Source organism: Drosophila arizonae, chromosome 5 (assembly GCF_054131065.1).
Source record: "Drosophila arizonae isolate 15081-1271.41 chromosome 5, UAZ_ARI_1.0, whole genome shotgun sequence".
NCBI lineage: Eukaryota > Metazoa > Arthropoda > Insecta > Diptera > Drosophilidae > Drosophila > Drosophila arizonae.
This window is the reverse complement of record NC_142925.1, coordinates 8398327-8414557: the sequence shown is the minus strand read 5'-3', so window position 1 is coordinate 8414557 and position 16231 is coordinate 8398327. Positions and strand designations below refer to the sequence as shown.

The 16231-nt window shown below is 39.5% G+C and overlaps 3 protein-coding genes across 15 annotated transcripts in view; all 3 read left to right on the top strand.

Annotated features, from left to right (window-relative positions):
- phtf (putative homeodomain transcription factor) overlaps window positions 1-3284 on the top strand; it is a 36413-nt gene extending 33129 nt beyond the window's left edge. For both annotated transcript variants that reach the window (XM_089470756.1, XM_018011860.2), the window contains exons 3-9: window positions 14-153; window positions 223-748; window positions 817-1748; window positions 1825-2003; window positions 2062-2282; window positions 2341-2470; window positions 2542-3284. In XM_089470756.1, coding sequence (XP_089326882.1) covers window positions 14-153; window positions 223-748; window positions 817-1748; window positions 1825-2003; window positions 2062-2282; window positions 2341-2470; window positions 2542-3027 — 2614 coding nt within the window. In that variant the 3' untranslated portion in view covers window positions 3028-3284. The remainder of the gene's footprint in view (window positions 1-13; window positions 154-222; window positions 749-816; window positions 1749-1824; window positions 2004-2061; window positions 2283-2340; window positions 2471-2541) is intronic.
- Window positions 3285-3952: 668 nt separating this feature from the next.
- Window positions 3953-6247, top strand: Mccc2 (methylcrotonyl-CoA carboxylase subunit 2). The gene is made up of 4 exons (XM_018011862.2): window positions 3953-4231; window positions 4289-4542; window positions 4606-5489; window positions 5552-6247. Exons 1-4 carry the CDS (start codon window positions 4094-4096, stop codon window positions 6025-6027), a joined length of 1752 nt encoding a protein of 583 aa, XP_017867351.1. The 5' UTR covers window positions 3953-4093; the 3' UTR covers window positions 6028-6247.
- A 100-nt stretch (window positions 6248-6347) lies between these two features.
- On the top strand, window positions 6348-15491 carry Eb1 (microtubule-associated protein RP/EB family member 1). 12 transcript variants are annotated; one of them, XM_018011871.2, is made up of 8 exons: window positions 6348-6508; window positions 11254-11391; window positions 11490-11635; window positions 12428-12857; window positions 14078-14232; window positions 14292-14374; window positions 14449-14521; window positions 14591-15491. In XM_018011871.2, exons 2-8 carry the CDS (start codon window positions 11271-11273, stop codon window positions 14639-14641), a joined length of 1059 nt encoding a protein of 352 aa, XP_017867360.1. In that variant the 5' UTR covers window positions 6348-6508; window positions 11254-11270; the 3' UTR covers window positions 14642-15491. The 12 variants fall into 12 exon arrangements, with proteins under 12 accessions (XP_017867360.1, XP_089326900.1, XP_017867358.1 ...); XM_089470774.1 differs by lacking the exon at window positions 6348-6508 and adding an exon at window positions 9033-9325; XM_018011869.2 differs by lacking the exon at window positions 6348-6508 and adding an exon at window positions 10590-10796 and having other exon boundaries at window positions 12428-12845; window positions 14081-14232.
- Window positions 15492-16231: the final 740 nt, after the last annotated feature.

Sequence of the window (16231 nt, the reverse complement as noted above, 5' to 3'; positions counted from 1 at the left end):
GTTTATCGTCCAGGTACCAGAAACGAATCGGCACCTATGATAAGCAAGAATGGGAGAAAACTGTCGAGCAGCGCATTCTGGATGGCTTCAATAGCGTCAACTTGAAGAATACCAAGCTCAAAACTGAACTCATTGATGTTGATCTAGTGCGGGGTACAACATATATATATATATAAATTACTATATTCCATTCTATATGTATTTATGTATTTCTCTCCACAGGCTCGACGTTTCCCAAAGCAAAGCCGAAACAAACCCTAATCACCGTCATTCGTTTGGCCATACTTCGATATCTGTTGCTGCCCCTCTATGCACAATGGTGGGTCAAGCAGACGACACCGAATGCCTTCGGCTTCCTACTCTGCCTGTACATCACGCAATGGATCAATTGGGCTGTATACATTATGCACAGCAATCGGCTGGTGCCGCTGGTCTATGTACAGGAAACGAACGCAACGACGACAGTAGACGCCGATGCGGCTGCGGCTGCTGCTGCTGCTGCAGTCGATAAGCAGCAAGAGCAGCAGCAGCAGCAGAATGTCGAGGAGAATGCCGACTTGCTCTGCGCACTCCTCATACCCTGTGCGCTCAGTTTGCTGATTAGCTTAATACACTCACAGATTGTGGCAACGAATACGGCGCCGGGTGGTGCCAGCAATAAAAATAAATTGCGTCGCTTTTCCATACCCGCGTTCGGGGGCGACAAGCCCAATTTGCCGCGCGTGAGGCGACGCAAGAAGTTTGTGCGGCAAGTGAAAATAATAACTGTTTACATATAATCATAATAAATCTGAACTTATAATTTATTACTCACAGCTTGCGTCAGGCCGAGTCGGACAATTCACAGTCAAATAGTAATCATGCATTGAGCACGCGACGTTCGAAATTGCCGCCCCTCAGCACCGAAGCCAGCCCCGATTTGAAGCCCTGCTCATGCAATCCAGTTCCTAGCGAGGAGACCTTCCCTACCACAACTGCCATAACCATACTGCATCAACATCACCAGAATCATCAAGCAGCTGCAGCTGCAGCGGATAGCACCACGCTAAACGAGCCGCTCTACGATCTCAGACAGGTGGCAAACGCCGAAGCTACCGACAGTCCCCAGAAGAAGCGCAATGTCAATTGGCATACGCCCATCCAGATCTATGCGACATTCGATCAGAATGAGTTGCCCTCGTCCAGCATTGAGCTCAACAGGAGCAGTGGCCCAGCACCGAGTGGTGCACGCCTGGAGCCCAATTATCGACCCACAAATCGCAGCATTGGCGAAGACGACGGCTTCGAGAGCTTGAACAATAAAAGCTCCAGCGGCGAGGATAACAATCATTCGCCCAATGTAAATAGTTCTGCTCCCAGTGGAGCAAGCCCATCAAATGTCATCACAGCGCCGTCGAATCATCTCCGACTGCGTCTCAATGTGAGCAGCTGCAGCAATAGCAACAACAATGCGACAAGCGATTCAAATGATAAAATCACTCATGAATCCACGAGCAGCTGTGCCGAGTCGGATGAATGTGACGACGCGGATATTATCTCAAGTCCAGCCTCGGCTGGCACACAAGAGTGCAATACATCGGCCACCGATTGGCTGGGCGTGACCACAAACAGCGAAGATTGTAGCTATACATCCGAGCTGGATCAATCCGATGGCGGCTTCAAGCATCAGGCCTGCAGTGATGAGGAGTTGCCAGAGCTGGATATAACACCGACGACCATACTCAATCCACACAGCAGTCTGGATCGCAGTGAGTTGGCCAGAATAAACTTCATGATTGTATCAATAATAATAGTAATTATTATTATTATTATATATTCTTTCAGTCAGCTGCACCATTTGGGATCAGCGCGATGCTAAGAAGGCTCAAATGTCTGTCCTGGAAATCGCATCGTGCATTATCGAACGCGTCGATTCGCTGGGCGTGACCAATGACTATATTTACATAGGCGTCTTTTTCTCGTTCCTGCTGACGTTAATACCCACATTTTGTAGGCTATGCGAGGTACGGGACGAGGCCAACAGCTTTCCCCTACTCTGTCTATATTCAATCTCTTTCTCAGATCACAATTGATGCGGATAAGGCGAATGATATAAGCTATTTCTATATACCACTATTGTTGTGGAAGAAGTCGTCGTCTTCCTTCTTTACACTCTTCGGCTTTGCCTTTGGTGAGGAGCAATGGGAGCGCACTGTGCTGGCGCTGGGCTTTGTGCAACGCCTCTGCCTGACGCTGATATTGTTTATGATATTTGCAGTGGCCGAGCGCACTTTTAAGCAACGGTAATTTCAAGCGTATTCAATTTATTATATGCGTTCTCTTATTCTGTTTTCTTTTTAGCTTTCTGTATGCCAAGCTGTTTTCACACCTGACTTCCTCGCGACGTGCTCGCAAATCAAATTTGCCGCACTTTCGCCTCAACAAAGTGCGCAATATTAAAACCTGGTTGAGCGTGCGCTCCTACTTGAAGGTAGGTGCATATCAAATACCTTCAATTCAATTAAGTCTTACCTCTATATGCATATCTTTTGGATTGTCTAGAAACGCGGTCCGCAGCGTTCGGTGGATATTATTGTATCGGCCGCATTTATAGTCACACTGCTGCTGTTGGCCTTTCTGAGCGTGGAGTGGCTAAAGGATTCGGTTAATTTGCACACACATCTAACGTTGGAGGCGCTCATTTGGTCCATTACGATTGGCATCTATTTGTTGCGCTTCATGACGCTTGGCCAAAAGATTCAGCATAAATATCGCAGCGTTTCGGTATTGATAACTGAGCAAATCAATTTGTATTTGCAAATCGAACAAAAACCCAAGAAGAAGGAGGAGTTAATGGTCTCAAATAGTGTACTAAAATTAGCCGCCGATCTGCTAAAGGAGCTCGAAACGCCATTCAAGATCTCTGGTCTCAGTGCCAATCCATATCTGTTCACAACCATCAAGGTGGTCATCCTATCTGCCCTATCGGGTGTGCTAAGCGAGGTGCTGGGCTTTAAATTGAAGCTACACAAAATTAAAATTAAGTAAGCCAACCCATAAAAAAAAATTAATATAAAAAAAATTTACAAATTAAAAAAAATAAAAGAAAATTACAAATTAAATGAAATAGAATTATAGAGCTAGAAACAGACGATGGCCCAAACATGTGTTATATTTTTCTAGTACAATTTTTTGGAATGCTTTAAAAACGAAAGAGAAACACAAAAAACCCTACAGTGTCTAAATTATCTAAATATAGTTTACGAAATAACAAATTTGAGTAGTTAATAAATTAAGTAAGCCAATGTTTATGTTTTTGTGATGGTTTATCAGCGTTAACTATTTAAACTATTATTATACCACTAACTATGCTTAACAGATCTATCCTATATACATATATATAGATATATCTATATTTCTACATGTACGTATCTGATAGATATTAGAACGCCGTGCACAATCACATTTAACATTGTTCGCAGAACCTTTTAGCATAGCAAAACTATTTATGTATATGTATATCTATATACCATCTATTAATGTTTATGTATGTCGTTTTCCTAATTGTAGTCTAAAAGATAATACCGTTAATCAGTCACACGTTCAATTCGAAAATATTTAATATCTAATAAAAATTTACCAAAGCATAAATTTATTGTGTAATATTAAATTATAAACAGCTTAAGTTTAAAAGTGTATTTACAGTTTTCTGATAAAAAATATATATTTTGTGGATATTAATTTGTTAAAAATAGTTTGCTAAGCGGCTGAAGCTATTAAAATTTGGCGCTAAAGAAATAAACGAAAAAATTCGCAAGTTTGGTATTTTACCTCAAAGAACATTTTTATGCTTTGGTGCTGAAAAAATACTCTTCTTGTATTTTAAAGTTTGGTATATATTTGCCATCTAAAAAGCATAATAATAGCTGCCGAGTGCTTCTCCATAGATGGCGCTTGAACAAACTTTGACAGCTGATCGTACCATGCAGTGTGACCAGATTTTGTTTACACACGCCGCAACACCTGACGTAACAGCGTTTTTGCATCTGCTGTGATCTTTAAACTCGACAAAGTTCAAATATTAATTTTACTTGAAAAAAGAAAAGCCCAAAAAATGCTAAAACTGCCACTAACTCAAATTCTGCGATATTCCCTGACCAACCAACTGTTGCGCAGCCAAACGCGCCTGTTGCACCTGGGCGAAGCGAACGTGCTGAGCAGCGAAATTGATAAGCAATCAGTCGAGTTTAAGGTAAATATAGAAAGCATAATTCAACTATATGTTCATCGAATTCTTTATATATATTAGGAAAATGCTAGTGAGATGCGCAAGTTGGTGGCAGAGCTGCGCCAACTAACGAGTCAGGTGTTAACAGGTGGCGGACCAAAGGCCATCGAGCGTCACACCTCGCGTGGCAAGCTGCTAGCCAGGGAGCGCATTAACCTGTTGCTGGACAAGGGCTCGCCTTTCCTAGAGCTGAGCACCTTGGCTGGCCATGAGCTGTATGGCGAGGAGGTGGTCAATGCAGGTGGCATTGTGACAGGTGTGGGCAGGGTGTGCGGGTAGGTCTCCGACTTTAGACTCTTTAAAGTAATTGATTAACTCCCTCTTGCTCTCATCTATAGTACTGAATGCGTTGTGGTGGCCAATGATGCCACCGTCAAGGGCGGCAGCTATTACCCGATTACAGTGAAAAAGCATTTACGTGCACAGGAAATAGCACAAGAGAATCGTCTGCCCTGCATCTACTTGGTGGACTCCGGTGGTGCAAATTTGCCACGTCAGGCAGAAGTATTTCCCGATAAGCTGCACTTCGGACGCATCTTCTACAATCAGGCGAACATGTCGGCGCAGGGCATACCGCAGATTGCCGTTGTCATGGGCAGCTGCACGGCTGGCGGAGCTTATGTGCCAGCCATGGCGGATGAGAGCATCATTGTGAAAAAACAGGGCACCATCTTTCTGGCTGGCCCGCCGCTGGTCAAGGCGGCCACCGGCGAGGAGGTGTCTGCCGAGGATTTGGGTGGAGCTGATTTGCATTGCAAGACTTCCGGTGTCACGGATCATTATGCGGTGGACGATGAGCACGCTCTGTATCTGGCCCGGCAAATCGTTAGCAATCTAAATCTGGATGCAACGAACGCCTACAATGAGCAACTGCAGCATTCCAGTAAGAGGAACTTCGGATCAGCTGCGCCAGCAACTGCAGCAGTGGAGGAGCCGCTGTACGATCCAACGGAACTCTATGGTATAGTTGGGCCCAATCTAACGAAGAGCTTCGATGTGCGTGATGTCATTGCTAGAATTGTGGACGGCAGTCGCTTCACGGAGTTCAAGAAACTCTATGGCGAGACTTTGGTGTGCGGCTTTGCCAAGCTCTACGGGAACACTGTGGGCATTGTGGGCAACAATGGTGTGCTCTTTTCGGAGAGCGCTCTGAAAGGCGCACATTTCATCCAGCTGTGCGCGCAGCGTAAGATTCCATTGATCTTTCTACAAAATATAACAGGTGAGCAAGTGCATCATATCTAAGTGAACAAATTACCTAATGCGATCTCTACCTAATGCTAGGCTTCATGGTGGGTCGCGATGCCGAGGCTAATGGCATTGCCAAGAATGGCGCCAAGATGGTCACCGCCGTTGCCTGTGCGAATGTGCCCAAGTTGACGGTGATCATTGGCGGCTCCTATGGCGCTGGCAACTATGGCATGTGTGGCAGAGCCTATTCGCCGCGATTCCTCTATATGTGGCCCAATTCTCGCATCTCTGTCATGGGCGGCACACAGGCGGCCAATGTGCTGGCCCAGATCACCGAGGATCAGCGCAAGCGGGCGGGCAAGGAGTTTAGCGAGGAGGAAGCGCAGAAGCTCAAAACTCCAATTGTGGAAATGTTCGAAAGGGAAGGTTCGCCTTATTATAGCACTGCACGATTGTGGGACGATGGCATCATTGATCCGGCAAATACAAGGCAAGTGCTGGGCTTAAGCTTGAAGGCTGCTCTAAATAATTCCGTACAAGAAACCAAATTTGGAGTTTTTCGCATGTAGAAAAATTTGGAATGCTACCAATTTGGCATTCACACATTTTTCTGTGAGAGATTTAGTGCATTTGTGAGCATTTAATGTTCAAATATGTTGTAACTGTTGCATTTATTAGTGTTAAGAGAAAATGTGTTGTAAATTTGTTTACCAATTTATATTGTATACACAATGGGCGTGGCCCGGCAAACTGTTTTAAAATTTTAAATAAAACTGCGATCGATACTGAGTTGAGTGGTTAACAGCGTCGATTAATCGAGGGCCCGATATGACGCCAGCTCGTAACAGTGCCATTATGAGCATAACATTTGCGCGTGTATTTTGTCAAATACTAAGCACAAATGTAGTTACACAACACTAGAGTAGTCGATAACACTACGTGAAGACGGTTCGTCATAGAATTTGGATTTCCTTTGTCATTAATAACGTTGGAATAATAAAAAGAGCGGTTTAATTTAAAACAGAGACTATATAAATTACAATTAAATAGGTGAGTGTCTAATTGTCCAGTAAAGTGAAAGAGTGGCAAAACCTTTATCCAAGTGAATAGACAAATACATGAGTGTACGTGTGTGTGTTGGTGAATGTTGCGGCCGCGGCGGCTCTTTCTCTGCGTTATGTTTTTTGCCTGCTCCATCTTGAGTGTGTGCATGGCAAAATCTAGAAGTAGCGTCAGCAGAAAAGAAAGTTCAACGGCAAAAAAATTCAGAGAGTAGCGCGTGTATGTGGCGATTTTAAAATAGCCTTGCCGAAAACTTCAAGTGCACACACTTGAGCACACATAAGTAGGAGAAAATATCTGTACATGATGCGCAACGATGCAGCTGTATGTGTACGTGTGTTTTATTCCCTGTTGTACGCATTTAAATGTCGCAGGCGTCTGTGCGCATTGTGTATCGATGTGTGTGTGTGTGCGCCCAAAATAAAATGTGTGCGTGTTGCTGCCTGCATATTCGTGTGTATGTGTATGTGAGTGTGTGCGTTTGTGGCTTCTGCTGCGCGCTTGCAACAGGAACAGCCATAAAAATTCCACTGCCGCATTGCAATTACAAATCGTCAAGCCTTTGCGGCTAATCTGCCGAGTCGATGCCGTTACCTTTTCTGTTTTTTTCCTTTGGCTTTTGCCACTTAACATTTCTACTAGCTGCCGCAAGAGCACTTTAAGGCAGACGAGTGTTGCCATACGTTTTTCATTTTTTTCATTCGATTTTTTTCTTGCATTTCCTGTGCTCAGGTGTTGCTTTTGTTTTAGCTGCTGCCAATTTCATTTTATTTGCATGACGTCATCGGCGGTATGTCAACTCGTTATGTGGTCTATATGTCAACCCCCGCACAATGTTGTCCACTGACATGTGTGCATATGTGTGTGTGTGTGTGCGTTTGCGTCTTACTGATAGCTGTTTCAGGTTCGAACCCTGGCTTGTTGTCTTTTAGCTTGGCTACTATTTTTTTATTGGCTTCATTAAAATTGCTCAGCTAGCGGCATTGACACAGACGCCAACGCTGAAGCGCTCTCTTTAATAACTCGCCGGCTTTTTCACACATTCACATATTCCATAAACACACGCACTCACACATGCATGCAGCAATATCTTGTGTGAGTATGTTTAGGTGGGGTACGCAGCACTTGGGCTTTTGCTTACATTAGGCTGAGATTGAAGCTTAATTATGACGAGTGCTTGTCGATAATCGGTTGATCGATGTCGATAATTATATCGTTATGTAAAATTACTCATTTCTAATACTTAAATATATCGAGGTATGAGTGCATGAGCACTTTGGTTTGTTTTGTAGTCGCGCTTAATTAGTTGGCAACGACATTTGCCACAACTTCCGCTGCAGCGCACACACACATACGCACGTCAATCAAAACACCCCCGCACACACTTACACACACACATACACGGTCTTAAACACACACTTATCATCTGCCATCATCGACAATGGCAAACAAAAACAAATCCCCCTTAATGAGTTTTCAACTTGTTGTGTATTTGGGGCAGTTTTGCCTGCCATAGTTGGCGCACTTCAATCAATAAACTACAACAACAGCAGCAACAACTGCAACAATACGGAATGGTAGAAGAAAATAGCTTGAATTATCTTTTGGCAGCTCGACAGCTTAAATACCCTTTAACAGCTGTGAGGTATATAAATATGAGATTACTTGAGGAGTCCCTTTAATCTTTTTATTTATTTATTTATTTTTATATTAACTCAAATTTAAATGTAAAAGAAAAAGAAACGGATTCTTATTGGAATTCTGTATATTTTCTTTTTGTACTTCTGTAATATACAATATAGAATTCTACATAATTAATATAATAAAACACATTTTGTTGGGAAATCATATTATTACAGAAAGAACTAAATTATGCTTCGAAATGTTGCATGATTTGCCATTTCGATGCTCCCACCCTCTTTGATTCCCTTTCTCTGCTCTATTTCACTCTCTGCTGTGTGACACACTTTGTAACAATAGTGGTAATACCCCCATTGGCTAGGGTACAATCGCTCGCATTTGTATGAAGTTCCGGCATTTGCTTCCAACTTGAGTTTATATCACAACGCGCCCTTTTTTGGGTTCAATGCACTTGCCACACTAAGCTACAACGTGGCAAACCGTTACACACACACACACACAGTGGCAGAGGCACACTCAGAGCTCTGGCCTGATATATTTTTAGGTACATTTCGGTTTCGTCTAAGTGAAATGCCGGCTAATTTAATTTTCTTTATCAACGTGTCGCCGCTCTGCGTGGTCCACGCTGTGGCATTGGTCATGCTTTTCTTTCTATTCATTTTCTTTACTCTTTGTTTCATTTTTATAAAGTTCTGCTCTTGATAATGCCAAATGCCGGTGACTAAGAGCTGCTGCCGTTGCTTCTGGCGCTGCTGCCACTCGAACATCATCAACTGCGTCGGCAGCGAACCGTTGACAAACCGCAGCAGCGGCAGCAGCAGTAGCAGTAGCGGCAGCAGCGGCAGTCGATGCCACAGTCCAAGTTCATTGTTCGTTCGCTCCAGTCTCGCACGGATTGCGCTGCTATCGCCGCATTTTGCTTGTATTTGTTGCACTTTATTGTATTTGTTGTCTTTACGTCTTCTTCTTGCTTCATTCCAATTGTGTCTTGGCGGGCAGGCGCGCGCGTTTGCATGTCGCTTGCATTTTACGCTCTCGTAAGTTTTCTGGAGCTTACAGGCAATACAAACTGTAAGGAATACAGGAGTGCTGCTCTTCAATTATATCAAATAGTGCGTTTCATATAAAGTTCGCTCGTGTGAAAATAAGTTATACAAACTATTGGTAAGAATTCTATAGAGTAAATGGAGGATATAGCTAGAACTCTTTGATCTCTCCTTATGTTTTTCTCTTTAAGTAAGGGTATACGCTAGCAGTGCTGTCTTGCCCTAACTACTACCTGCATTCCCTTTATGCACCATTCTGTTTTTATTTCTCATTTATAGATAACTGTTTAGTTCTTTCTCTCTCTCTTTATCAACATTCACTTACACTTTCTATCTCTCACATATCTTTTCTTAATACAATGCCTTTCCCTGCAATTCTCACGAACCCAAGCATACTCCCTGCCCCACTTTCTTGCAAGTGACTAACTTCTAGCTTTCTCTCCCTCTTAGCTAGTTCTCTTTGCACTTTTCTCTCTGCCCCTCAATCAACAAAATCAACAATTCTTGTCTTATGATACCGCCTTACTCTGCAATTCTAAACGAATCCACGCACGTCATTTGAACCTTTTTATTGTTTATTTGTCACTGTTTATATAAATTTTGATTGGGTCTTCGTTTTATTGATACTGGAAAAACGTGTTTTACTGAATTTGATATATACGTAAGTGCTTAGAGCCGGGTACGGAATATCTCCTAGTCGCTTTAATTGATGTTTGTAAACATACTGTAATGCCCTGATAAGAAGTCAGACTTTAAACACAATTATTATGTTGGATTATGTCTAAGTGAAAGATAACAAATTGATTGTGATTAATTGTATTATGAAGCTATTATCTTAGCTGATTGCTTACCAATTAAATTTGTCAACAGCGAGGCTATTTAGTTCTAGGCTGATTAGCTGACAGTTTAAAGTTATTTTTAGAAGAATTATTTATTGTGACTTTAAATTGCGAATTCGGTTTTCTGCTTGAGTGGAATTTCTATCGTTGGAGTAGTTCAACGTGGAATTCGTGTTGATGGGAACATAAGCATTTGACAACAGCTTTGCTTGGGCAAATATATATGCAAAGTGATTACTCATTCATTCTTTACTAATATATTCAACTATTTTGTTAACTCGCAAAGTTGATTTAAAATCTCTGCGAAATGCCACACATCATCAGAATATAATTTCTTAGCAGTTGCTAATTAAGTTAACAGTCAGCTCTGTTAACTCGTTAACATAGTCTAAATTACATGCGAAACATTTAAATTGTTATTTGGATTTCATTTGGTGACATTAGAAATGAATGATTCTCGCCAAAAAGATATTTGTGACAATTTACTAACGAACTTTAATTCAGACGGAGTTTTTCGATCTCAGCATTATCAATGCTTCATGCTTTGACGTAGGCCTTGCCTGAAATGTAGTTTGGCATTGTTTTTATTCTATCATTACTTGACGCAACAAATCGAAAAATTTGAAAAAAAAAGATTTAAAGAAAACAACAAAAAAATATTTTAAATTTTAATTTTCTCTAAATAAACCCAATAAGAAGCAAAAAGTCTCTCAAGATCAATGATTGGAAGCCACGCAAAAATGCCCAAAAGTATGTAATGGATCGAGATAAATAAAAGAGCGAATGGCAATTATTTTTAACAAAAAAAAAAAAGCATTTGGCTAAAGTAGTAAAAGCCATTAGAAAACACAAGAAAAACAAGCAAATGTTGCATACAACTTTCATGTGTGTCTCTCCACGTCCAAGTCTCGTGCCACTAATCATCAACTGCATGCCGCATGCCACTTTGCTGGCTGTTGCATTTGATTGTGTGATTATTATGATCTTGATATTGGAGGCACGCACATGATGTGGCGACGCTTCAATGCACAAATAAACAAACACACAAAAAATGATTTAAAAAATGAAATGAAAAACAAAAAAATAAGAAATAAAGCAATTATAAGCTGAACCATAATTAACAGCATTAACCACTCCCACACAACTTACCTTATATGAAAATAATAATAATAATATCTCTTTGTCTATTTCGCTCCATCTATTTTAGATACGCCCAACAAAGAAATGGCTGTTAACGTATACTCCACAAACGTGACGTCAGAGAATCTGTCGAGGCACGACATGTTGGCCTGGGTGAACGATTGCCTGGCGTCGCAATTCTCCAAAATTGAGGAACTCTGCACGGGTAGCTACAACCTTCTAAATAATTATTTATTGAACTGTATTAATTGATGTATTTTCGTTTTCGTTTGATTGTTTTTTTTTTTATTTGTCCATATTTAGGCGCTGCCTACTGTCAGTTCATGGACATGCTGTTCCCAAATTCAGTGCCCATCAAGCGTGTTAAATTCCGCACAAATCTGGAGCATGAGTACATACAGAACTTCAAGATCTTGCAGGCGGGCTTTAAAAAGATGTCAGTTGACAAGGTAAAATTCTACTTCTTAGTTCTCTCTCTCTCTCTCTCTACCTTTATCTCCTTCTGCTTTTTGATTCCTTGCTGTTACTTTACATCGATTTTGTTCAAGTTTTACAATATTTGATTTGATTTGTTTAATGCTCGAGTTTTTTTTTTTTTTTTTTTTTTTAGTTTTGATTTGAATTCAAACACTTTTTGCACACTTAACAAATTGAATTGAATTTAATAAAAGCTCAGGTGCTGTGTGTGTTGTGATGATCCCTTGTGCACGCCACTATCAATGTAATTGTTATAGTAACTATTATAATTAGCTATAAATTTTAATATTAGAATCCTAAAGCTTTCTATTGACTTCGGTAATTTGTTAGAAATAAATTTGATTTATATTTATATAATTTATATATTAGAAATTGAGATTATTGATAGAGATTAGTTTTTCAGTCTAAAGAAAGTTTCGTTAGTTAAGAAATTCAATTTAGAAATAGAACATTTTCTGTTTTACTTAAAAGTAAAATCGTCAATTGATGTCATTTCAATTGAAGTTATATTAAAACTTTATTTTTAACTTACATAAAATTAATTTAAAAATTTAAATTTAAAAAATCTCTTGAGGAACACAAGAAACATTTTTTTATAAACAAAATCTTACGACACTTAACTTTAATATGTGCGTAACTAACTGACAATTTCCGTTACAAATCAACAACAACAACAACATCAACTGCAACTATGCAACTGGCAACAAAAACAACCACAACAACAACAATCATAATAACAACAACAACAACAACAACGACGACAGATTATACCAGTTGATAAGCTTATTAAGGGTCGTTTTCAAGACAATTTTGAATTCCTACAATGGTTCAAGAAGTTTTTCGATGCCAATTATGATGGACAGGAATATGATGCACTGGCGCAGCGGAATCACGTGAAGCTGGGCAGCGGCGGACCCGGCAGTCACACGGGCAGCGGCGTTGGCAGCAGCAGCAATGAATTGCACACGATGCACCGACAGAAGCTCATCTCGCATGCCCATTCCCATTCCCAGCAACAGCAGCACCAGCATTCATCGCATGCGCAGTCGACGCACCAGCCGCATCCGCCACTTGTCAGCAATGGGCGCAGCAGCTCGATGCGCGGTAGAACGGGTATGGGATCGCTGCAGAATATTGTCGATGGTTTTGAATTTGTTAATAATGGAAGAGAAGCTGTTGACGGTGATGGTCGCTGTATGCGAGGGTTCCATTTTTGTTTTACTTTCATTTTGTATACAACCCAACAAAAACTAAAAAAATGATCGAAAAGTGAAAACGAACGTGAAGCACGCGGAAGCGTCGACTGCATACCATAAAAGGCGCGCGCACACACACATTACACAGAACAACAACAACAACAACACACAAGCACAACAAAAACTTCAATAAGCTAATTGGCACAAACACATACGCATCAACACGCACACACACACACACACCTACATACACACATTTGTCCTCAAGTACATCGTCTTTTGAGTATTTTGTTCGTCTTTGTTTTTAGTGTGCACATTTCTCTCTCATTAATTTATAATCTTTAGTTTAATCTTAGTTGAATCTTGATATCGAAATTGTTCTGTTTAACTGTCTGTCTCTTTTGGTTCTTTTTTTTTTTTGTAATTTCTATTTTGTGTTTCCTCATATGGCATTCCCCACAGTTACACTTGCATTATTATTCTCTTTCTCTCACTCTCACACATTTTACTTTTAGATAATACCCATTGACAAATTGATAAAGGGTCGATTCCAAGATAATTTTGAATTTTTACAATGGTTCAAAAAGTTCTTCGACGCCAATTACGATGGCAGAGATTATGATGCCAGCGCTGTACGCGAGGGTGCACCGATGGGCTTTGGCTCCGGTGCTGGAAAATCTCTGCCAGGCACAAGCAGCGGCGGCGGCGGCGTTGCCAGCTCCTACAGGCGTGTGCCAACATCGGCGGCAACACGGCCAACAGCAACAACAACGACAGCCACAAAGCCCAGTATGTTCTCTTGGTTTGGTTTCGTTTGCTTGCCCGTGTCCCATTCCATATATTGTTAATAATAATAATAACAACAACAATAACATTCATTATATAACCAAACAAATTTATTGTACATATACTAAATTATGCTCATCTAAAACATAAACTACAACTACAATGAATACTTACTTACTCTAACAACTACTCACACCGATTTTCATTTCTACTATATATCTATAATTTAACAAAACTTGATTGCACAAATTATTGTCAACGAAATTTTTCGAAACCCAACAAAGCGCTACTTGAACGCCAATCATTTGACGTGCTTCACGTTTGTTAAATACTCAACAAAGATTCCATCAATAGTTGTGTTCATTGTATATTTTGAATTGATTGTACGTGATATAAACTAACCTATCAATTATGTCTCTTTCGCAATACAAGTAGTTTCTAAGGTACCGCCACGGACAAACAATGCGACGCCGCCGAATCGAATGACGGCGGGCACAACGGGAGCTGTTAAGAAGAACGATGCGGTGACAGCGCAAACGAATCAACAGATCGAAGAGCTGTCGAATCAGGTTCGTCCTGAACTAGATGTATGCAAGTGATCATTATATTATATTTTGTTTTGTTTGTTCATATCATCCTTCCAAAGATAATGGATATGCGTCTGAATCTGGAGGGCTTGGAGAAAGAGCGCGATTTCTATTTCTCCAAGCTGCGCGATATTGAAATACTGTAAGTGGATCAATTATGAAGGAAACATGTTTAATTAATATAAATATATATATATATATTTCATATTTGCACAGTTGCCAGGAAGCCGATGAGGCCGAGCCAGCTCAGTTAGTTCAAAAGATTTTGGACATTCTGTACGCAACTGAGGTAAGCGAGAGAGATTTTTGCTTGCTTAAACAATTTGCATAATCTAATTGTGTTTTGGCACCACAACAGGATGGCTTTGCGCCACCAGACGACGCACCACCAGAGGACGAAGAATACTAAATATAGTCAAACCCACGATTACTTCTTTGATCAATACATATTCGGAAAAAAGGAGAAAACAAAACAACCCAACACAAAAACATATATAATAATAATAAACAAACATGGATTGGAATACAACGTGGAATTGCTGCGCTGATCAAACTTTTCAAAAAGTGAAACAAATTCAAAAATATTTAACGGAAACTTTCTACAAGCGGAACCAAACTAACCAACGAATCAAACAAACAAAAACAGATATTACAATATAATGAACGAGGAAACACTCGCAAAACACACACACACACACACTCACTTACATACAAATACAGAGACAAAAATGGATATTATTTGAAAGTATGCGATTTAACACAACAAAAAATACACACACACACACACATAGTATATACATATATACATTACACATATGTACACACAGTAGTTATTTATTAATTATTAATTCAAATTTGGCATAGTGATTATGTAAATTAAGTATTTACTAAATGACAATATGCAGCGCACCGATCGAACACGATTGTTATTATAATATATTATGGCATTTATAATATATTCAAAAACTGCTCAATTTTGTTGCAGACAAAGCTGAGTTACGTTGCCTCAAACGAATTCAATTGATCGAACCAATTAACCATATTAAACAACTAAAAACCGAATCATGTTCTGTTGGCTGCTGCTGCTATTGTTATTTACTAAATGAAGTATCCAAATCGTTTGTAGTAAGTCAACAACAACAACAACAAAACATCACAACAAAAACAAACTCAACCCCAATATACGTCGTATAAAGTAGAGCGACGTAAGATACAAAATTGTTTAGAATATTTAATTAAACTTGTAACGATTAGTATGTTTTTTGTGTTGTTGCCGTTTCGTTTGATGATTTGGTTTTGTTTTTCCTTTTTTTTTTTTGCTCGAAATGCGATTTTTTTTTCATTTTCTTTTCCTAAACAAAAACATGAATTTATAAGTTTTACGTAAAGAAAATTTGTCATTGACTTTTGTTGTTGTTTTTGAGTGTAGTTTTGTGTGTGTAGTCGAAAAAAAAAAAAAAAAAACAGTTGTAAAATGTGAAGTTCACGTGCAGATCAGATTGGCATAGTATTTCAGTTGATCAACGTTTTTTCTGTTCTAAAATAACTAATCATGTGGAATGCATGATGAATAATGAATATAGTAGTAATTAAGACAATTTTTGCTCTATCAACCAGCTTTTCTTTTTTTATGTGTAAAAATCCGAACTTTAAAAATAAAACGAAAACAACTTGCTAATTTCTAAAAACATAAAACCTATCACTTTTTTACTTAAATAATTTTTAATATATACCAAATTTATTTATACAGTGAATTTTGAAAGAAATTCTAAATTTTTATTTATCCAAAAGCTGTAAATATTTTGTTGAAGCTTGTAAAATCATTACTAAAAATATTAATAAATTTATAAAGTATACAAACAAATATATATATATATATATACATATATTATACACCACATATACATGCATACATACGTACATATAATGTATGTAATTCGGGCTGCAAAAGCATTTATTTATGTGTATGTATGATGGTTCTATTAACTAGAATAAAACA

Excerpts from the sequence above, each read along its gene's own strand:
- Eb1 (XM_018011864.2), top strand. The coding sequence starts at position 10,766 with ATGATTGGAAGCCACGCAAAAATGCCCAAAA. Across the intron at positions 10,797-11,253 it reads CCACGCAAAAATGCCCAAAA|ATACGCCCAACAAAGAAATG; the intron begins GTATGTAATGGA and ends CATCTATTTTAG. Across the intron at positions 11,636-12,427 it reads AAAAGATGTCAGTTGACAAG|ATTATACCAGTTGATAAGCT; the intron begins GTAAAATTCTAC and ends CAACGACGACAG.
- Mccc2 (XM_018011862.2), top strand. The coding sequence starts at position 4,094 with ATGCTAAAACTGCCACTAACTCAAATTCTGCGATATTCCCTGACCAAC. Across the intron at positions 4,232-4,288 it reads AGCAATCAGTCGAGTTTAAG|GAAAATGCTAGTGAGATGCG; the intron begins GTAAATATAGAA and ends TATATATATTAG. Across the intron at positions 5,490-5,551 it reads CTTTCTACAAAATATAACAG|GCTTCATGGTGGGTCGCGAT; the intron begins GTGAGCAAGTGC and ends ACCTAATGCTAG.